The 23,436-nt window shown below is 33.1% G+C and overlaps 3 protein-coding genes across 3 annotated transcripts; 1 reads left to right on the top strand and 2 right to left on the bottom strand.

The window, feature by feature from the left end:
* The first annotated feature begins 4,197 nt into the window (after nt 1-4,197).
* On the top strand, nt 4,198-6,194 carry LOC125822930 (protein SHORT-ROOT). Its single transcript, XM_049502391.1, has one exon. It carries the CDS (start codon nt 4,389-4,391, stop codon nt 5,925-5,927), a length of 1,539 nt encoding a protein of 512 aa, XP_049358348.1. The 5' UTR covers nt 4,198-4,388; the 3' UTR covers nt 5,928-6,194.
* A 2,459-nt stretch (nt 6,195-8,653) lies between these two features.
* On the bottom strand, nt 8,654-14,123 carry LOC125822932 (uncharacterized). Its single transcript, XM_049502393.1, has 3 exons — nt 13,791-14,123; nt 12,023-12,600; nt 8,654-9,737 (listed from the first exon to the last, which is right to left on the bottom strand). Exons 2-3 carry the CDS (start codon nt 12,569-12,571, stop codon nt 8,886-8,888), a joined length of 1,401 nt encoding a protein of 466 aa, XP_049358350.1. The 5' UTR covers nt 12,572-12,600; nt 13,791-14,123; the 3' UTR covers nt 8,654-8,885.
* Nucleotides 14,124-17,753: 3,630 nt separating this feature from the next.
* LOC125822929 (uncharacterized) lies at nt 17,754-20,998 on the bottom strand. The gene is made up of 9 exons (XM_049502390.1): nt 20,586-20,998; nt 20,311-20,498; nt 19,563-19,838; nt 19,415-19,473; nt 19,126-19,162; nt 18,968-19,039; nt 18,733-18,883; nt 18,466-18,624; nt 17,754-18,365 (listed from the first exon to the last, which is right to left on the bottom strand). Exons 1-9 carry the CDS (start codon nt 20,772-20,774, stop codon nt 17,955-17,957), a joined length of 1,542 nt encoding a protein of 513 aa, XP_049358347.1. The 5' UTR covers nt 20,775-20,998; the 3' UTR covers nt 17,754-17,954.
* Nucleotides 20,999-23,436: the final 2,438 nt, after the last annotated feature.

Raw genomic sequence — 23,436 nt, 5'->3', positions numbered from 1 at the left:
AGGAGAAGTAGTATCACATATTCACATGGTCTGCAACAGCAATAGCTTAGAGAGGGACTTAATAATGAGGGGTGGGTTCTTCTTTTAGGAATCTGCAGCTGACTACTGAGTATTTCTTAATGGGAGTCAGTGGTGGGACTCCAACTTAAACAGAACAAAAGCTGATCCCCTTGTCCCTTGGGCTCCTACTCATGACTCCATTCTCCTCTTTGACTACTTCATTATAAAAGGTAAGTCTCCATTTCAACATTATATCTATCACCCTTCCCCCTCCTTGAAAATATATTTTTAGTCAGAAAAAAGTGAGGCAAGAAAAGAACAACTCTGCAAAAGAGGATTTTAGTAGTTTAGTTTAGTTGGTTGATTACTTGAACTTTCAACTTTGTTGGTGTGAGTTTGATTCCTATCTTGTAATTTCCTTCCCATCTCTCCTATAATATTGAAAAGTAAAAAAGATCTTAAAACCGAGATTCTTTTATACAATTTACCTCAGGGTCTTATTCAAGGTAAAAAGTACAATACATATGTTAAAGAGTTTGAATTCTATGTTTGGTTAAAACCTGGTATTTAAGGCATCATTAGTTTTTATCAAGATTAGGATGTCTGAGTCAGAATGATTAAAATGTTTGTACATTTGAAGAAATATGTCAAAAGTGAATACTATATATAGAAAAATAGAGAGGGGGGAGTTAATTACCTTTTTGTGAATGTGTTCAAATAGATGGGTATGTATGTTTACGCCCACTCCTTTTTCATCATATACATACATCCGACTCTACTATATCGTTTACACTTGCCATGCTGAGCGGTATTCATAATTTAATGTAAACTGCAAGACTTGACAAGAATGTTTCGACTCATCATTTTGATTAAAATAAGTCTGTTTGGTCAACCACTGGTGGGGTTGGTTATATTCACTCCATTATAAATTACTCCCCCCACCTAGGAATGATTTTTTTCTTCATAAAAGTAACATTTTCTTTTCATTTTTCTAGACGAGCAGCTTGTTAATCAGTCACTTGTACTTTTTATGATATCTTGAAACATACATTACAAAAACTCAAAAAGGATTAATTAAGTATTACTACATAGCATGGTATATTAATTGTTAGAGAAACAGAAACCGAGTCTATGTACTGTTGAAAAGTTGACCCATTAAACACGCAAGCAAGTTAAATATATGTGTTTATTATTAAACCAAACAGGAAATAAAAAATAAACTAAGGAACTAAATTGTGATTATATATCCTCCAAAGTGGAGTTAAAGAGTTGTTTAATAATCTTTCGTAGTCACCTTTTAAACCAATCCAACGACAATTCTAATTTATACACAACATTGTCATATCATATCCAGTTTCATTAAAAAAAATCATGTGGGGATTATGTTGCTGATGATGTTCTTTTAACTTTATTTTATATAATCTATGGGTTTATTAATTAATTAAGCGTCGACGCGTAAAACCAATAGGTCTGTTTGACATATTCTAACAGAAAGAAAAAAGATTTAAGAAATTGAGTACTACTATATATATATAATATTAGGAACAACTTAACTTTTATAATTTTCCAACGCTGAAGAAGAATAATTCTTGGGAGAGTTTCCCAAGAGAATATTATATCTTAGAAAATTGGTGTTGGAACAAGACCTGGTTGTGTACAATGACCACTTTGCCCTTACCCAAATTGATCATATAAATGGACTAGAATCATGAATGCCAATACAAATTGTTCTTTTTTTCCCTATAAATGTACGTATAGCAAACCAATTGACCATTCTCTGGTAAGAGAAGAGTACAAAGTATATGAAAATTTATCCAAGGATAGAGCCAAGAATACAACTTGACGATTTTGAGTAATTTTTAGATACCAATGCAATTATATAACACGTACAACTAATAAGGTGAAAGTTTAGTCTACTAAAATTCTTGATGCAACTTAATTCAACTGTTGTTTATATTTTTTTTAGAGCTTGCTTTTGATAATTAAACTGAGTATGTCCTTTGAACGGGCGCCAGCCCCTAGTTCTCTTTTGAAAAAGCACTACTCATGTTAGCTGAGTTTACGAGCTTAATGCTTCCTCTTCAATATCCCTTCCTTTTTCACCAAGGGCATGTTTGGTTCAAGAATAAGTATTTTTTCACTAAAAATAAGTATTTTTTCTACGTTCACTGGGAAGTCTTTATAGTTCTTGCACACTCTTTTATCAAACACTTCAAGTATTACCTCTCTGTTTTAAAAAAATAAATCTAGTTTAACTTTGACACATAATTTAAGAAAATAAAGAAGACTTATAAATCTTGTGGTTCTAAAATAAAGTTATGTCAAATGTATCAAAATGTCTTTTTATCTTATGGCCTCACGGAAAGTTGAAATTAAAGATATTGCCAAAAAAAGAAATGAGTCATTCTTTTTGAAATAGACTAAAAATGATAATGCAGGTCATTCTTTTTTAAATGGAGAAAGTATTTGTTTCTCCTAAAACATATTACTTAATCAATTAACACTCTACGAACGAAACTGTAACAGTATTTTAGTTTATTTTATAAAAGAAGTCAGATATTGACTTTTTGAAACAAATTCAATTAATTTGTGGGATCAAATATATATACTCGACTAATTTTGTTTAAATATACTCATCCAACGGATTGAAAGAGGTAGACTGTCAAGAAAATATTAGTAGCCATGGATTACGCAAGTTCCATTATATTGTCACAAGAAGGCGCGGCAGAAGTATATTATCTAGGAAAATGCATGGCCTAGTAATTAACTATATCTAGTGGTGATGATGTATATGTTATGGGCGTTGGGAGAAAAGTGAAGGAGCATGCCCTGGATTTATGTTAATTGTCCAATGTTAGTACACACCTTCTGTTAACTGTTACATTTATAGGTTACAATCTTTCTCTCAAAATTCACATAATTTAACTTTCAAAAAGTAAAATGTGACATGTAAAAATGAACGGACAGATGATATATCGTATTCAAAGTTGAAGTGATATTCTAATGATGTAAACATATTGTATAGGTTTTTGTTCAAGTATAAGAAAGGTAAAAAAAAGGAGAGAGGGTATCAAATTTTCATCTTTATTTTATTGTATTGGTGGCTGTTCTTTTGGCAGGCTTTGAAGATGGATTAGGAGGCAAAAGAATGTGAAATAATAATGTTTTGGGTAGTGGTGGGTTTGATAATGAATAATGAATGATGATAATGAATTGTTGAATCATCACGATGATGCACGCCGGCAGCTTTTCTTCCTTTTTTTCTCTTTCCCCTCAAAACTCATTTTATTAAATTTGTCACGCCTGCATCTTCTATCTGCATGCTCCCACTCACTTATACTCCCTCTTTTCTATGTCTACTATCAAATATAATCAAAAGCAACTAATTTCTTGGTCTCCATCCACTTTTATAGACTACTTTTTTCTATTATTATACATACCACTATCTATATCGATCTTTTGTCAGACAATTTCTATATCTCCCATCTCTTAACGGCAAAAAAAAGAACTATTTTTACTCCATTTGAATAATTAGAAAAATTAAAGCATAGCACAACCAAATCCCTATTTCATTCTTATTATTCCATTCTTATCAATGATTTTAATCGAGTGCCTCGATATATAAAAAAGAAAAAGCAAAGTGAAATTTAATTTTTACTATTTCCGTCCCATATTGTAAAATTTTTGTCTCATATTACTTGATCACTTGCTAAATCAGGATATAATTGATTAATTTTTTCTCATTTTACCTCTACAATTAATATGACTTTGAAAGTTTAAACAAATTTTGAAGATTCAAAATTTTCTTTTTCAAAAGTCTAATTACTTGTCCATTTTGACAAATCAAGAAGGGACAATTTTTTTTAACCGATTATACCCTCAATTAAATGACTAATTACTTTTTAAAATGTAGAACTTTTCATCCACTTCATAATTAATAGAGGTAAAATGATAAACTCATTAAGTCATTAATTATTTTCTTAATATGTGTGTCAATTCAAAAGTGGATAAGTAATTAAGAACAAATTAAAAGGAGTATGAACAAATGTCAAAATAATAAAGTTAATCAATCTATTAGTAATAATTTTCTTACTAATTGAGCAAAATAGAAAATGTACGTCATATATAGGATGGAGTGAGGGAGGAAGTACTTATTAGTATCTTTTTATTCTATGCCCACTACTTGTTCTCTCTTTCTTTAATTATTTATGTAAATAGGCGTCAAGCTTTTAATTCCTCCCCACTCTTTCCTCCAACAACTCCACTTGAGTTGATCCTTTTGCTTTGAACCCATCCAACAAAATCACTAAAGGTACTACTAGTCTTGTACATTTATTCTTTTTAACTTTGATGTGGCAAGAGAGATACGTAGCCCCCCTTTTTGTTAAATGGATACTTTGTTTAGATTAGTTACCCTTCAACAACAACAACAACAACAATCTGATCAATACTCTTTTAACTCCAGCAGAACTTCAAGCAGCTCTAGATCTTCTAACAAACAAAACACATATAATACTACTTATAATTATCATCCACATCATAATAATCAAGACGAAGAATGCTTCAACTTTTTCATGGATGAAGATGATTTCTCTTCTTCTTCTTCTAAACACAACAACAACTATCCTCCTCCTCATTACAATCAATATCAACAAATTTCCAACACTCCCACACCGACAACTACAAGCAGTACCCCGACACAACAATCTCAATCTCATCACTATGATCATCAATTCTCCCCAGCACGTGATTTAAATCTCGAATTCGCTTCCTCATTTTCCGGAAAATGGGCGACGGACATTCTTCTAGAAACTTCTCGTGCCATAGCCGATAAGAACAGTACACGTGTCCAACAACTCATGTGGATGTTGAATGAGCTGAGTTCTCCATATGGAGATACCGAACAAAAATTGGCTTCTTATTTTCTTCAAGCATTATTTAGCCGTATGACGGATTCTGGCGAACGATGTTATCGTACGTTGTTATCCGCTTCGGATAAAACATGTTCGTTCGAGTCAACGAGGAAATTAGTTTTGAAATTTCAGGAAGTTAGCCCTTGGACGACTTTTGGTCACGTTGCATCCAATGGTGCAATTATGGAAGCCTTAGAAGGTGAGTCAAAGTTGCATATAATTGATATTAGCAACACTTATTGTACTCAATGGCCTACTTTACTAGAAGCGCTAGCAACCCGCACCGATGAAACACCGCATCTCCGCCTCACCACGGTGGTTGCCGCTAGCGGAGGTGCAGCGTCCGTGCAAAAAGTGATGAAGGAGATTGGTAATAGAATGGAAAAATTCGCTAGGCTTATGGGCGTACCGTTTAAATTCAACGTCATTCACCATGCGGGAAATTTATCTGAATTGGATATTGGTGCGTTAGATATTAAAGGAGATGAAGCGCTAGCAATTAATTGTATTGGTGCGTTACATTCCGTTACGCCAGCTGGCAATCGAAGGGATTATTTGATATCATTATTTAGGAGGTTACAACCTAGGATTGTTACAATTGTTGAAGAAGAAGCTGATCTTGATGTTGATGGTCTCGATTTTGTTAAAGGTTTTCAAGAATGTTTGAAATGGCTTAGGGTTTATTTTGAATCATTAGACGAGAGTTTTTCAAAAACAAGTAACGAACGTTTGATGCTAGAGCGACAAGCAGGACGTTCGATTGTTGATTTACTAGCATGCCCACCATCAGAGTCAATGGAGAGGCGGGAAACGGGGGCAAAATGGTCACATCGTATGCATGGAGGAGGGTTCAGTCAGGTTTTATATAGTGATGAAGTTTGTGATGATGTTAGAGCTTTGTTGAGAAGGTATAAAGATGGCTGGTCGATGGGACAGTGTGGCGGAGATTCCGCCGGAATATTCTTGTCGTGGAAGGAACAGCCGGTGGTGTGGGCCAGTGCATGGAAGCCTTAAAATTAAATTAGGACCAATTGGTGGTGTGGGTGGTGAGTCACCATCGAGATCTCCATATTTGCTCTCACTTTAATTAGTGGATTTGTTTGGAGTGGATATGGAATCAAGAAAGGTACCTTTGGCTTCTTTTTGTTTAAATTTTAAATGATGAATAGAATTTTTGAGTTTTTAATTAGTAGTAACATACTAATTCTATCGGATATGATGATTAACCTTTTGTTAACATTGGATTAATTTCGGTATTCAAGAAAAGAAAATTTGTTTTTTCAATTGAATTTAAGTTATGTGCACCAATTTTTAGTCTATCAAGTTGATTAAGTTATCTATGATACGAAGTGACTATTTTTAACAAAATATGATTTGATAACCCATAAAATAAACTTGTCATAACAAGTCAAGTTACACTAATCATTTATATGATTTGAATTTTGGTTAAATTGCACTAATAGTTAATTATATGGACTATTAAGTGATAATTAACCCTTTTGTGAGGAGTTGGTTAGTATAATCCAAAACAAATTATGTCTTTCTTGCTAATACATCCATTAGTCATATCATGGATGATTGACAAAATGTCAATATTGTGTTAAGAGTAATGCACAAAAGTACTCCATCTGGATTCTATTGTCTTTATGGTTAACTAGGAGAACAACAGGACAAATAGCCAATGTATATATCACTTGCACATAATCTTCCTGAAACATTAAAGCTTCTCAAAGTACTAGAAATTTGTCAAGTGTTTGGTCTAAATTTGTGTCTTGATGGAGTAGGTAATAGGTTCTAAATGATGATATAAGCATAGATGTTTGATGGCTTTAAATAAAGTAAGAATTAAAGAAGACTGTCGTTGCAACGTGCTAGTCAATAAAGTGGGAGAAGAATGTATATAGTGCCGATGGGGCTACTTGATAGAATAGTCGAGATGTCCACAAACAATATCATCGTTATTAAAAAAAATAGAAATAATTGAAGACAATACAAGAAAATGATCATAGGGGTACTTGAAGAGTAGTAGTAGGGTGGAGTTTGAGTGATTATAGCGGGGGAAAAAGGGGTCGTTATCTTTGGTTGGGACCATAGAATCTTAGGACGGCCATTAAGTTTGGGAATCTAACAAAAGGTGTTTAGTCTTTAGTGATATAATAGAATATAAATATAACTATATTAATAGAATTATACATAAGTGGCCTGCACGCTGTATAGATAGATAGATAGATATGGTCTCTTTCATATTATTTTTTTCTCCATACTTTTTAAGACCACTTGATGGCCTCCATCCACATTAGTAAAATGAACTTATGGCTTTTGAAGTGGATGACTACTTTTGGGTTTTGGCCCACTAAAAGAAAGAAAGCAAACTTACAAACAAACATTCATTCAGTAATAGTTATAGTGGCAAGGTGGTGGGAACTTCTTTTGATAAGACCTGCCCCCCTCCACCTTTTTCTTTTTTTAAAAATAACGTAAGAACTTCACCTTTTCTTTATATATGATTTTTTTAAAAGCATGGCCTCATTTGCTACTGTTTTGTCTATCATTTGGTTTTATTTGATTCTCTTTATTGCATAAAGGGGACCTGGTATTTTATATATATTATGGTGATCGAAAATTGACCAAGACTTTATTGTGATGACCAAAATACAACAAGTTGGTTCCGCTAGGGACGATTATTAACTAAATGATCTTTTTAGTTTACATTTTCGATTATTGTATAGTTCTTTTTTGAGCAAATCAGAAATCTTTACGAGGAAACATTAGATCACAGTCAAAAAAATTATGAACATTAGACGATAATTTAATATTTTATCTAAAAAAGATTGTAATGTCAAACAATATAGGGGAAAACATAAGACTTGAGTTTAATGTCGATAGGAAAGGATAATTTTTCAAGTGACTATTTTACACAATTTTTATAATATGAAAACAGAATATAAATGATAGCTAAAAAGTTTATACATTTGCGTAAAGGTTGGTGACCGCCCAAAAAAGGTTGATAAATCCTTGTCAGTTTTTCACCCGTATAAAAGAAAAGGAATTTAATTATCTAATGTACATTTTTTATTTTTTATTTTTAAAAAAAAAGAGAAGTGTGAAAAATGTTGCGTCTAATTAGGCATCTGATGAAGGAAAGTCTTTATATTATCTTCTTGTTTAATGTATGATTTATTATTATGTAATTGCAGTGCTACACAATCTGAAAGTGATTTATTACCCAAAAATAGATGTTTAATAAGTAATTAATTCAACAGAGAGCGACTGCACAACTACTCACGGATACAAATCCAATTAATTAAAATTCATAGGAATATTTTTTGTCATTCTCCGATATACAGGGCACCATTTTCTTGGAGACAATACAAAGGAGAATGATAAACAAAGCTGCTAATTAATTAGGATTATGTTCTATTTCTTCAAAAAAGGCAATCATTTGGCTTCTTAAACTGTTTCAGCATAAGGAAAACGAAATGAAGAAACAAGAAAAATGAATCGTTGAGATTGTTCACTCCGGGTCGTTTGGTAGATGGATGGGATTAACTTTATCTCATGTTTAGCTAATTTCATGATTATTTTATCGCACATTCTATATTTTGAAATAGTAAATAAATGGCGGGATAAAATAAACCCCGGATTAGCTAATACCTCAAACCAAAACATGAGATATAGTTGATTTCCAGCTGTAAAGTTGTCTTGTCTAATGCAGTCAAAACATATCAAAAGTGTAAATGGAGGAGAAAGGCGAGCTTGTTTTCACTCAAGAACAGTCATCCTAACTCAAAAATTACATTATTACGGTTCATGATCTAAAAAATTTACACCTATTGTTATTCTGCATGGAACTGGTTAATCTTTATGGTGAAGAGGGGAAAAAAAAAAATACTACAACACAACTATGGAAAAATTATTAGAAAACCGAAAAATTGAAAAACATATTGTACAAATGATTTCCTATTCCTCTACTCAATTTATTTCCTGCCATCTATAAGGAAGTCTCCATCTTTTATGCCAATAAACAGACACTCTGGACCATAAGGGGAAGCCAAAATTGTACTCAAGAGGCTGGTCTACTGGCCCTGACACTCTTAAAGGTAACCACACATACCTTGAATCCTTCAAGTCAGCTGGATTCCACCTATCTGCCATAAAAATAAAGGAACCATGTAGCTCAGGCAAAGGAAGCACAAATGTGCTCTGAGAAAAGAAAGTTGTTTCTCTAAAAACTTTGTTCCCTCCGATGCAAGGATTTCCAATGGTCTCCCATGGCCCCATAATTGATTCAGCTGCATGAGCCAGCGCCTCGTTCGGAGCCCAACCAGTGCAACCTGATGTGATCATGTAATAGGTTCCTTCATGTTTGAACAAAGCAGGGGCTTCCCTGTGTTGTCCAACAAGAATCCTTCTCATGGATTGGGTCACATCCATGTACTCTTCGTTAAGTGGACCAATATGAAGCTCACTGTTGTCCTCTGAGGAGTAGATGAGATATGCTACACCATCATCATCTTTGAAGAGTGTCATGTCCCTGCTTTCATATCCGTGGGGCCGTTTACTGTACAGATAATTAAACCGACCAGTGGGGAGGTCGCTAATGGCTACACCAGTAGAAGCTTTCGTGTAGTTTGTATCATCAATATGCATCCACATTACATATTTACCTGTCTTCTCATTGTAAATTACTTTTGGCCTCTCCAGTACATTTAATTTGTACAAATCATGTGTCTCGTTATGTTCTTCTGCTGCCAAAACAATTCCTTCATTTTTCCACGTCCACAAATCTTTGGATGAATAGCAACCAACACCGATAACATCAACCTGAAAGAACAGCAGAATAGGGATGAAAAGCCGAAAAATTAAAGCTAAAATTAATTCCCAGATGAAGAATAAATCTCACCCCTTAGCCAAAAAAGTAAAACCAATCTAGATAATGGACAAGTAATCATTAATCTAGGAACAAAGGGAACGTCTCATAACCAATACATAAATATAAAGAACATCTCATTTATCGCTATGCATATGATACAGTGCCAATGTTTGACTCAAGCTTGATATCTGAAAGATCACCCCATTAGGTCACTCATCTAAGACGATTGACACCAAAATGTCCATTTAAGAGGCACTCATGCTCAAATGATTTCCAAATGCTTCTCAAGTGTCGAGTCTTACAAAACTGCTTAAGATTGCTTATTTGGTAATTGACCTCTGATTGGTTGGTTAAGTCACTGTGGGGTAGGGAATGGGAGGAACTGCCCAATGAAAATAATTCAGTTACACTATAGCAGAAGGTGAGGAGGATAAAATGGTAGGGAAGGGGCTAGGAACCAACACATTTCCATTGAGATCTTTTTCTTGTATTCTTTTTTCGATACAGAATACTGGAAGATATTTACAGCGAAAAAAAGAGAGCATTGTCATGTAATGTGTTCAACATGGCCTCTACAGAACATGTTCAGAGATCCAATTACCTAAGTCTTCACAAACAAGGATGGCAATAAGACAGGATGGAAGAGGATATGGACATGTGCGGAAGAAAGCGACCTTCTTCACATGGTTATGGTGGATACAATTCTTACTGCAAAACAGACTTAGAAGTTAGAAAGAGGAAATCGATTATTGGTAGTTCGTGTAGTCTGTGTAAGGAGTAACAGGAGGTTGCTGATCATTTAACTTTACAATGTAGCGTAGCCTCACAGCTTTGGTGATAGTGTCCTCCTTATTGGACTTTGATCGGGTACCCTGAAGATAATGTTAGAAACTGAAGTTGAAGGGTAAGGATTGAGAAAACTGAGGACCAGCGGAAAGTAGCTTAGAAAACTTGGCTACCATGCAATTTTGACTAAATGGAATGAAAGGAATATGAGATTATTCCAGGCGATGAGAGAAGTTCCAGAATTCAAAGAGAACATTTTGGTATCATTTATCTATTGGTAGAAAGAGCTCGGAACCCAAAGGAGGCTTGCAGGTTGGCAAATGAGATACTCATCCACAAATGTAGGGGTAAGATTTGTGTATATTTTACCCTCCCAAGACCCCACTCGTGAAAGTACAATGGTTATGTTGTTGTTTGCTCATAGTGTACTCTTAATCAACACCTCCTTCCCTCTTTTTTTGAAATAGGGAAAAAAAAAAAAAAGAGGGAAGGAGGTGTTGATTAAGAGTACACTATGAGCAAACAACAACATAACCATTGTACTTTCACGAGTGGGGTTTTGGGAGGGTAAAATATACACAAATCTTATCCCTACCTTTGTGGGGTAGAGAAGTTGTTTCAGATGGCTCAAAAGAAGTGTAATGAAAGTAGGATTGGAAGGAAAATAACGACAAAAAAATAGCAAGATAGACAGAGCAAATGAAGAAATAGGTGGTAATAGAAATTGAAGAATAAGATACACAATACTAAATAATACTACTAAAGAAGCAGAACATGAGAAGAGGAGACTAGCCCCCTTCCTCTTCCACATAAAGTACTATAACACTCACTACTTGCTATCCTTCTATCCTAATCCTTGACCTTCATACCTTCATATCTAGGGTTATGTCCTCACTAAGCTGAAGATGTGTCATGTTCTGTCTAATCACCTCCCCCTAGTTCTTTTTCGGCCTATCTCTACCTCTCCTAAAACCTGTTATAGCCAACCTCTGACAAACACTTACTGGTGCATCCATGCATCTCCTCTTCACATGCCCAAATCATCTTAGTCTTGCTTTTGTCATCTTGTCCACAATGGACCCACTCCCACCTTATCTTCTCTCCTAGAATGTCCACATATCCATATGAGCATCCTCATCTCTGCTACCTTATCTTCTAAAGGTGTGTGTTCTTAACTTTGCCCCGTACAACAATATAGGTCTAACCACAACTCTATAGAACTTACCTTTAAGCCTTCGTGACACATTTTTATCACACAATATTCCGGACACGTGCCTTCATTTCTCCCACCCTGCTCCAATACCAGTTCACATGTATATACACTTTGAAAGAAGAGAGGAGGGGCACAGAATTCCCTATGTTACAAGACACAGAACAACAATTTAAATAAAGAGAAAACAATAACATACAAGTTATTCACTTATAAAAATGTATGAAATCCAGGACTTACTCGTGCTGCTCCTTTTTTGTGAGCATGATATGTTGGCCCATCTTTATACTCTCCATACCAATAATACATTTTTGTCTTCTGATCGTGTAGAATACCTCCCCCATGAGCTTGTATGGGGTTTCCCTCAGTATCCAACCACATTCTCCCAGGGTAATAATAATAGGTATCATTTGAACTCCTACGAGGGTCTATTGCAGTTCTTTGACCAGGAAAAAAGACATGCCTTAGCTGCGAAGACTCATCAAGAAATTCTTCAATCATGGTGGTTGGCCGCTTAGGCTTCCGTTTGGCAGCACGTGCGGATCGCTTCCTTGGTGGTGGCATCTGTATATTATCCTCCTCAACCTCCTCAAGCTCACGAAAGTGTTGGTGCTGGTTAATACGTAAGTGTGCACCCCCATGCGGTGCATTCTTTTCGAAAATAAAGCAATATAGATTAAGCAAAAGAAGGCAACCGACTAGGCTCCATAAGAGAACTGAAAATGAGCATCTGCGTCCTGGATAGCAACGTATAGTGGTTGGATTCCTGGATTTGTTCTTGAACCTCATTTTGTTCCTTTTTTATCTTGAATGTAATGCTGCAGTAAAGAAAATCAAGTTAATGAAGACTCAGAACTATAGTCAGTATATGTGGAGCATACTAGAGACAATATGTACTTGTGTTTGAATGTACCCACACATATCTCTCAGTAAAGGTGAATATTTTGTAAATAAATGAAACTGTGTAACTTGTATTAACAGGCAGAGAAAATGACTAAAATCAAGTTTTCTGAAGTTTATAACTCCATTAGAGTTGACTGCCGACAATATCATACATGCACAATCAATCACTCTAGCAGATTTCTTGAGCACCAACAAAAGATACAAACAAATGAAACATGTTTATCATTGAGCATACACAACTTGGTAATCGCTAATAACAAAAAATTTGATTAGATTGTCAGAATTCAATTTTACATTGACTATAGCTTGAAAGGATAAGGCATGGTCCAAGTTTTAAATAAAACATAAGCCTTAATCCAAATTACATATAGGTGAGTTGCAGTGGCGGAGCCACATACAATTGAGGGGTGTCGATCGACACCCCTCCGTCAGAAAATTATACTGCATAACTAGATAAAAATATATTTTTATGTATATATATTATTACATACATATTGACATTCACTTCTACACAATTTAACTTCTTTATATTTTGACACTCCCTAGTTGAAATTCTAGCTCCGCCATTGGTGAGTTGAGACCCATTTCACCTATAAGTTTGTGATGGGTAGGCCAGGTCCTCTATAAAATAGAGGCAAACTCCCCTACTAAAGATATTGAGATATAAACTGCACATACAATGTTTGGAAGGTTTTAAGGTTTGCATCTTTCTTCTTTTTTGTTTTTGTGAGAGTGGAGATTAGTCTCAGCTTAAAACTCCAACCTCAATCACTGCTGCTACAATGTATTTGAACAGTATGTGTTTCTCAATATCAACCCAAAGATTGCAACTTTATCACAAGAAAAACATTAAAATATCTACACAGATTCTATGTTACGATGCACTTGCAGTCCTCTATGATCTTGACTATCAATTGACATAAAAGCAAAAGTTTCAGCATTGATCAGCTCAAGATCCACAAATTGTGAACCTTGATCGGCAAAAAGCCCACAAAGTCTTGACAAAATATGTAAGGCAGTTGAGAGAAATTATTTAATTCTTCTCATAAAGGAAGAAGAAAAAGGGGAAGTATAAGAGTCAAATTGTGGGTGCAAACAAGCTTACCTGAAAACAAGCTAGCTGAAGATTGAACGAAATCTCTCGACATATGTTTCAATCGAAGCTGCTCTGTCAGTTGAGCTAATCATCAAGTTGATCAGCTGTTGAAAAGTTAATTTGGGTATTTAATTTCTGCAATATCTTTCCCCAACATACCCAGATTGAAGGGGAAGATAAGGGTTAATGAGTAGCAAAGGGAAAGAAGGTTGTGGAATAAGCTGTTAATTGGATCTTGGAATGTTAATAATGATGATAACTTGAGACCAAAGATCCTCCCTTGGCCCCCCTAAATTCCACCTATCTATCCTTACTTCTCCGATCTCCCCCTCTCTCTCTCCAGACCACTTCCTTTCCACTTTCTTTAGTGTTGCAATGAACAAATTCTTTTAGTTTTTAAAGGTTTGCAACAAATTTTAAATTGATAAAAAATAAATTATAATATTTATGATTTAAATTTGATCCTTACGATTATTTCGAATTTGTGAAATAATTTAGAGATCTCTTTAAGAAAATATAATATCAGACATAAGTTAAAGTTTAGAATTAGAATTATCTCCAAAAATTCTAACATAAATCAAATATATCTAATTGAACACGTCTTCACACAAAATTTCAACATCTACCCTTAACTAAACCGGTCCTTAGCTGTCTGGTGGGGATTAACTAGTCAATTACTGTTCCATTCTTGTTTATGATTAAGTATACTTATATCGCAACAGCCAACACTTGTCAAAGTACAAGAGTGAAACAAATTATATTTAATGTGAATTTGAATATATAATATTTTATGTTTTAAAAATAAAATTTACTTATTTAAAAACTTAATATTATATGTGACAATAATTAATAATTTAAAATATTCTATTTTAAAAAATATATATTTTTGAAGTCCAAATAGGAGGAATATTGGACTTATTAAAGACATGCTTGTTGGCCGTTTGAGATGATCAACGTTGAGTAGATAGCCAACGGAAAACTGATGACTGATGGCCAAAATATTTAAGACGCCATTCAATTCATTAATGTTTTCATGAGATCTTTTATCAACCTTCACTTTCATTACTCCATCATTTATTTTTTTTATTTTGTTCTAATTTGACATATTAATAATAAATAGAAATAAATAATAAACTATTTATCAATTTTTTAAGCTGAACAAATAAAAAATTGAGCATTGTAAGACGGAGCTTAATTTTGTGTTGACAAATATTGGTATCACCACTCACCAGCAGGCAACAGTCAATGAATAGGTGTCATTACCTAATGTGGTTATTTGTGGTCCTTTAATTTCAAGGAACGTATTATATTACTGCTACATTATGCGTAAACTTTAATCATTTTTCAATTATTTCTGCTCAAGTGCCTGCTTTAGCATATAAGAAAATGGTAGCCAACCAATATTAGGTGTCCGGCTTTCCAAGGTCAACGAGGTTGCTCGTTATACATATTTCGTTAGAAAACTATATGCACAACGGAGGTATATTAAAATTCTTGTATAAATAATAAATAATTGATATGTTTATGTTAAAATACATATAATCATGGTACTAACACATTTTGAAGTGTGAGTGTACCTTCAAGTGAATCCACAAATTAGACAGATCTTCAAGCTAATCCACAAGTTAGATAATAGTTAGACCTTCAAGCTAATCCACAAATCCCAAATTAGATAACATATATGCAGTCTTCTATCGTGATACTTGACGAATATTGTAGAGAAAGTTTTTTTTCTAGGTCAGAAGAAACCCTACTTATAGAAGAACAAAAATACACGTTACTTTCAAAAATCCGAAAGTCACGTTCTTTTTTTTTCCCCCATAGAATTAGGATTCTGAGTTTTAGTTAAATATGAGCACGGTAAGGACCACAAAATTAATTAATGAGACTTCCTATAAATAATTTCAAATAATTAATTTGAATTATTCTTAATTACCAAAATAAATTACAAATCATTCTACTAGAAATTCGTAATTGCACTCTTTCAATTATTTTTTGAAATTGCTCATTAAACACTTATGTAATTTCCATTTTAAGATTACATATATTAATCAATAAATTAAATTACTGACGAAGTTAATTCAATGATTAATTTTCTTTAGAGCAGTGCTTAACTTATTTCATGTTTCGGATTCATAAATCAACTTGACACAATAAAAACTTATAAACAGCTTCTCAAAAAGGCATATTGTAAATCTCTATTTAGAGAAATGGATTCATCAACTAAGTTATTATTTCACCTATTATATATTATTATCATCCCATATACGAAGCATATTGACTCATCTCTAAATCTTACATTTTAATAAATCAAAACAATAATTAATATATACATATCATAATAGTTATACCAAGATTAAGAATATAAGTACATTTAACAGTTTAGAAAATATGCCTTTGTGAGTCAGTCTAAAACAACTATCTCTATTTGGTCCCGTTCAATACATACAAAATACACTAGCACAAGAAGTTGGAACTAAACGGTTCTCATATAAACAAAATATATTATATATAATCTTGTGCTACAATCGTACCGATGGCATGTCCAGTTTCCATCTTAGATTGTGAACAAAAAACTTTATATTTATAAGAACCGTTGATTTAATCCTCTGTGAATAAGCTAAAATTATATACACTAAATCACCTACTATAGAAGTAAACATACACTATACACAAATATATGATCTATTAAAACTTTTACAGAACTCAATAAATTTATTCTATAATAAACATTATATCTAAATATATGGTTAATAGTATATATCCCAACATATTTGTCATCAATCATGTGTGTTTTAGGAAATAGTTTTTAACTAATATCCACCTAGGGGTGGGTGTTCGGTTCGGTTTTTTAATTTTCGGTTTTAAAAAAGCGTGCACCGTATATTAAACCAAACTAATTTGATTTGGTTTTATTTTTTCTACTTCGGTTCGGTTTAGTTCGGTGTTTTTAAATTGATTTTTCGGTGTGAATGAAAAATAAAATAAGGATAAAGCATAAGATACTTAGAAATTTAAAACTATGTTAAGGAATGATGTGTATTACCGTGGAACACTTATTGTGCCAACTAAAAGACTATATTTGTCTTTATCAAGAACATTGTGCCTCCAACAATTATCGTGAAAAACAAGTATGAAGATGGTTCCTTTACATAATGTACATTGGTAGAAATATGTTTGAGTTTCTCTTGGAAATTAATATTTCAAGTTAACTATTGAATTGTACATTTGGTGTTACTTTGATTTATTCATGAATGATTTAATTGTTGATTGAATTTTTAATTTTTAGTTAAGAGAATGCCCATATATATTTTTTTTTTTTTTTTTTATTTTTATTTTTTTTAAAGTTAATTAATTTTAAAAAAATAAAAGTTAGGTTTTTCGAAGTTTTGAGACCTTTACACCGAACATCGAACCGAAGAATCGAACTTCCGAAAAAATAACACCGACACCGAACCGAAAAACCGAAGAATCGGTTCGGTTCGATTTTTCAGTTTTCCGGTATTTATGTCCACCCCTATATCCACCAATTGGGTAAATATTTTTTACACTATCAAAATTATTTTTATCATCTATTATAATAAATAATTTACATTAATTTTAACATTTCAAATCTCAATTTTTATTAAAATTACTTTTAGATATCTTTTAGTCCGAAATTTTTTGGTAGGATGTATTAGATATTAGATAATAATCTAATACATGTAGATTCCGAGTGTGATTATGCGAGTTAAGTAATTTTTTTCCAAGTGTTTCCTCATTTCTACCAATAAGGCAACATTGAGAATCCTAATTAGTACTATTACTCCGTATCTTTTAAAATTCCACTAACATTAACAGATCAATCCAACAGAAAGACTGAGTTAAAACCAATTAGAAATAGTGTCACAAATTTGCTAATTGAGTAAATTTACAAGGCCAAAACTTAGCCTCTGGCATCCATCAATCACTGTTCATGCCAAATATGTACACACAGTTATTAAGTCGTGTACATGACAAGAACCAATATATCAACTACAAGTTTGGTAAGATATTCTCTATTTCTATTTTCTATAACTTAACCCCCATTTTTTAAGGCGTCTTACGACTTCAGGGGGAATGAGTATACACTGTATACTTCCATCTATAACTACAAAAAAAGAAAAAAAAAAATGTGCAAACCATCTACATCTTCTATACATTGCCTGCAGAATTACTGCAATCGGGCAAGTTTTTTGGTATTGTTTCGACTTTTTTAGGAGTAATGGAACATGTATTGAAGCTTCTTCCTGTTTCTTGGTGAGCTTTTACTATCAATTTTAGTACTAAAAGTACCATGAGAATGGAGAGGGACAACATAGATGACCATAGTATTCGTGCTGAACGTCTAAATGGCCTGCACTGGTACTGTAAAATGTTGGCGAATGCTTGTTTTACTTTGGAGCACTGACTTAGGCTCAGCAAATCAGGGAATATTTCTATCAGGTCTTGAATAGATTGAGTATAAGCGAATAATATCACAGATGAGGCCTGTGGAATGAATCTTCCTTCACCCGCGCAATTGCCTGAAGAATTTCCTCCATAACATGTGACTCTTGACAGAACCTACAGGCAAACATAAGAAAAAAAAAATCTCCAAATTTTCACTGGACATGAAACATAAAGATCCTTATTCATGTTCAGTAAGTTAAAGCTTGTAACTTACATATTTCAGTTCTTCAATTGGAATAGTATCCTTAGGGCAGAGATCAGGTGTGAAGCTGTAATTAGGTGCACCGGAGAAGGGATCACAAATTGTTCCTACGCTATTTTCCCCAATATCATTTAATCCTAATCCTTGTACCTCTCTCAGCTTAGAATTTAGCTGGAAATCGAAAACACAAAGAAAAAAATAAAAAAACTGTCCTAGTAATGCTAAGAGAATATATGTAAGCTCCTATCCTTGTTTCTTGTATATTATAGATAACAGTACCTGAGTAATGAAATTATGAACCGTGGCGCCAATCTGCTCCAACGTTTTGTCAGAAGTTCCAGGATTTGCACAGGGAAGTATAATTTGCAAGCTATTGTTCTGAGGATTCTGTTGAAAGTCCTTCAAAGCTGAGCAGGTGTCATCTGCAAAGCTGCATCAACATTTGCTAAGTTACAGCATATAAAATGAAAAATTAAGCTGAAGTACTGAGAGGAAGAGAAGGATTTGTGCTCACATATGGAAAAAGAAATCAAAGCCAGTCAGCACCCAACTCAGAGTTGTCAAAATCCAGCAGCAGAGGATTATTCTAGTAGTTAATAAGAGCTGTTTCATTAGGCTTTGAGAATATAAAGGTGATTTTGTGTCAAACATAAGTATCAAAATCTTACTTACATTATAAATCCAAGAGGCCAATGCCAAATGAGTAAAACTGAGCCAAAGCAGCATTCCATTAGTCTAACCATGTCATTGATGATCGATTTACACATACGTTAGAAGGAACTGACTATACAGAAAAATCATAAGGAAGACAACAGCTAGCAAAAGTAGAAATCGTGTAATAGCTTATAACTCACACAAGATTATCACAATTCACAAAATCTCTAGTTTTACACCCAAACATGAAAGTACATTTTAGCTTCCTTTCTAAAAGATAATGATGCATTGTGTGATAGAATCTCACCTAATGCACTAACCAAAAGCACTAAATTGACAGTGACAACGACAATATTTGCAACATACCTGCAACAAAACAGAGCATATTTTCAAAGAAGATAAGAATTTGATAGTGACCATAAGAACTGACACAATGGCATAGGCCAGTGACTTACAGAGTTCGAATTGCTTCACTGCTTGTGTGTTGGGTTTTATCAATAAACTGTTGAATCGTAACAGATCCTCTTCGAAGCCTATGGGTTGTCACGTTCAACATCTGGTCTGCCTGAAAATTATAAGGGCTTAAAAGAGTTTGCATACTTAGCAAAACCTTTACTACCCTTCTAATGGATTGACATGTATCACCACCAGCATCAAAAATTGTTTGGCGAAGCCTTTCTACTCTATGTTCAAAACCATTGTTTGCAGTCAAAACAACGCAGCTTGCAACTCTTCCAAACAAAACAAAAAGTAGTAGACACATCAGTCAGTCTTCTTCGTATAAAACTTAACATGAATGAAATATCAAATATGCAGTACTCCATTGCTTTATTCCTATATATAGGTCACTAATCACCATCAATAAAAGATAGGGGACAAACAATCAATGTGTTTGATTTAGAGGCGGAGCTAAAAAAAATTTAGTTTATGAGTTTTGAATAATAATCCTCTTTGAACTCATAGCTTCAAGGTTAGTTGCAACTTGCACCCCTAGTTTAATACATAGTTTAACTTATACACACTGATCATTGTTATAAAAAAATAAAGCTCAAAGTACTATTTTGTGAGATTGTACTCAACATGTTTTTTTACTTATTTATTGATGAATATGACATGATTGTTTAATGTATTTCCTATAGGAACAGAGCACATAGTCATTTAAAAAGTAGTGGTAGCAAAAAATAAGGAAGCAAAAGCACTTACATGGCAAGAATCGTAAACAGAAAAACCAGCGAGAACATCAAAATATAGGAAGAAGGCGAATGCTCAACAATTGAAGTACTTGTGTTGGCATGAAAATACTTAAAAATCATGTAACTCCCAAAACCCAAACCAAATAATAACCAAATCCCAGCAATTGCATATCCATGTATGCCTGTGAAACCCGCAGACTGTAAACAAACAAAGCAAAAAAACAAATAAGCAGTTTCTCTTAAAAACTTTTTTTATCTCATACTTAATAAACAAAAAAAACTTACAGCCCAATAGTGTTTGTCGCCAAGATTATAACTCCCATTATATGACTTAAAATGTCTGAGAGGATCAGGTCTTGTTGAAATTTCATCATGATCAATGAACCCAAATACAAGAGATTTCTGGGCAATCATATTAGTCGAAATTAATAAAAGAATGAAAGGAAGAAGAACCCCTCCATGTAATTTTGGCATGATGATGATAATATGCTATGATCTTGAATATTTTTGAGGCAAAACATAAAAAGTAAAAGTGGTATAAAAGAAGAGGAAAATTCATTCCTTGACTTGATCATTAAGGTTAGGATAGCTTGTGGCTAGTAAGAAACTTTTGGGTATTCTTGTGTGTTGGGATTAATAATATTCTTCTAGCAAGTATAATTGACTCCATTTTTATTTTTCATTAAAAAGGGACTGAAATGTGAACAAGTGAGAAATGAAATGAAAGGAGATTAATTAAGTGTGCGATATTTAAGGGCTTCCTATCGTAAATTGGGATTATTTTGACCGCCTATGCTTTCTTTTTTCCGTTCATCACACGATATTTTATGTATTTATTTTCCATCACAAAAGACACTCATCATCACTCTCTACTTTTTGTTTACTTTTGTTTTCTTCATTTATCCTCTTTATATTACTCCCTCCGTTTCAAAAAGAATGGTCTGGTTTGACTTGGCACGGAGTTTAAGAAATTAAAGAAGACTTTTGAATCTTGTGGTCCTAAATTAAAGTTATGTCAAATGTACAAAATTGCCCTTAATCTTATGGTCTTAAACATGTCACGTGGAAAGCTAAAAGTAAATGTTACCAAAAAAGGAAAGAGGTCATATTTTTTGAAACTGACTAAAAAGAAAATGAGGTCATTCTTTGTGAAACGGAGGGAGTATCTTTTTTTAGAAATATATTATTAAAATCCATCTTAAATCTATCTCAACTTTAGTGAACAAAGTTATTTGATAATTATATTGACGAAAGATAGGTAAATATCATAATTATTAAATAATGTAATAAGTAGTAATAATTTCACCGTGAATTTTATTGCAACAATAATTTGTATTTCACTTGGTGATTGAAATAAGCTAGTAGTACTATATTTGCGTATTAAGAACGATTGATATATCTCACCATTTTAAAGAAGGAACTAGATTTAATGTAAAAGATTACCCTTCTTTTTTCTTTTTTTAATGCAGACACCCGTTTGTGCAACTTTTTGGGGTTTTTTTTCTTAAAAGATTTAGGAAAATTATTTTGGAGAGGTGTTTGGATGTTTTTTATTGTTCCCAACAAAGTTTTTGTGAAGTATTCTAAAAGGTGCTTTGAAGGCATATAAAAAAAATTAAAATGAAAATTTCTCCCAAACACAAATTAATTATAGGCCTTTCATATGCTTGTAATTTGTTGTAACTTTGCGTGTCAATTTGTAGGATGTTTTGGAAGTTAATCGGTGCAAAGTCAAAAGTTCGTCCATTTTCCAACTTTAAACATGGAAGGTTTACCATAGTCCATAGGGTGAATTTTAACAATTACTATTGCGAAAATATGGGCTTTTCTTTGTTTGTCAAGACTCACAGTGGAGATGATACTGCTTTTGGAGCAATTTTTAGAAACAATCATGGAAAATAAACTGTCTAATAATTGGGAGACGAAAAATTGGAAGTGGAAACAAACTGTCTACTTATTGTCAAGCTTATAGTAGAGGAGAAAGATGTACCATCCTTAGGCTTTTATCGAAGATTTTAAATATTTTACTTGAAGCTAGCAAGACCACAATTAAATATATTTAAAGAGAAAGGAAATCAACATGTAGACTTTCTAGCAAATGAAGGTCACAAATATAAAGAAGATTTACTAATTTAGAAAAATGCACTTAAGAAAATGAATTTTCTAACCCAAACAAATCTAAGCAATATAGCTTAATTATCAACGTTTTAAAACTATTTATGTAGGTTTTTTTCAATATATCAAAAAAATTATGATACACACTTGACATATTTAACACGTACACACAATAATTGAGAATAACCAATATATAGATTTGGACATATATATATATATATATATATATTCCAGCATTAATTTTTTGTTGCGTAACTAATTAATATACTGTGAGAAGTACAAATTAAATATATGACCATCAATTATTTCTAGTTTTCGTGTTTATATGAAACAGTAGGGATGTGGTTACTGATTAATAGACTTTTTATTGTGAACTTATACAAGTTGATTGAATGTGTGAGTGTGACAGGTTTCTAGACAATACGTGCAGCAATCCCATACGAGTCACGAAACGCAGCTTTCAAATACTACTAGCAGCTAGTAGAATAGAAGTTCCTACAAGAATGAAGTGTTTGTTGGACGTGGAGTATTAAATTTGGCAAAAGAATCTCGTATATCCTTGTACTTGTATGAGTTTGTATTGTAATCCTTCTATTTATTTCTTTGTCAATCAAATCCTGAACCCATCGAAACACATTATTTTTTGGGGCTATTACAATTTACAAATATAGATTGATTTACTTATCTTTCGTAAAAGTGTCATATGCCCCCACGCACCCCTATATTATTTTTTGGGGCTACTGATGGTTTTGGATTTTAAGGTAACAGAAAAACCAGTCATGATCCACGCGTCAAACTACGTGTCCAACTAATCAATTTGCAATTAATATGCATACTTATAAGTGATTTAGAGTCTGTTTGACATTGGTGTTAAAAAAAAAATATTTTTAAAAGTATTTCTTTTTAAATGACTACTTAGAAAAGTGCTTTTGAAAAAATAATAATTTGTGTTTGACTAATTCATTTGAAAAGTGTTTTTCATAAGCAAATTGTGTTTGACTAATTTTTAAAAAAAAGTGCT

Source organism: Solanum verrucosum, unplaced genomic scaffold (genome assembly GCF_900185275.1).
Source record: "Solanum verrucosum unplaced genomic scaffold, falcon-dt-bn FXZP01000103.1, whole genome shotgun sequence".
Taxonomy (NCBI): domain Eukaryota; kingdom Viridiplantae; phylum Streptophyta; class Magnoliopsida; order Solanales; family Solanaceae; genus Solanum; species Solanum verrucosum.
Note: the sequence above shows the minus strand (reverse complement) of the source record. Positions and strands in the feature narration are given on the sequence as shown.

Excerpts from the sequence above, each read along its gene's own strand:
- LOC125822930 (XM_049502391.1), top strand. The coding sequence starts at position 4,389 with ATGGATACTTTGTTTAGATTAGTTACCCTTCAACAACAACAACAACAA.
- LOC125822932 (XM_049502393.1), bottom strand. The coding sequence starts at position 12,571 with ATGAGGTTCAAGAACAAATCCAGGAATCCAACCACTATACGTTGCTAT. Across the intron at positions 9,738-12,022 it reads ACAAAAAAGGAGCAGCACGA|GTTGATGTTATCGGTGTTGG; the intron begins GTAAGTCCTGGA and ends CTGTTCTTTCAG.
- LOC125822929 (XM_049502390.1), bottom strand. The coding sequence starts at position 20,774 with ATGCCAAAATTACATGGAGGGGTTCTTCTTCCTTTCATTCTTTTATTA. Across the intron at positions 19,474-19,562 it reads AGTGAAGCAATTCGAACTCT|GTATGTTGCAAATATTGTCG; the intron begins GTAAGTCACTGG and ends GTTTTGTTGCAG. Across the intron at positions 18,625-18,732 it reads TTCATAATTTCATTACTCAG|CTAAATTCTAAGCTGAGAGA; the intron begins GTACTGTTATCT and ends TTCGATTTCCAG.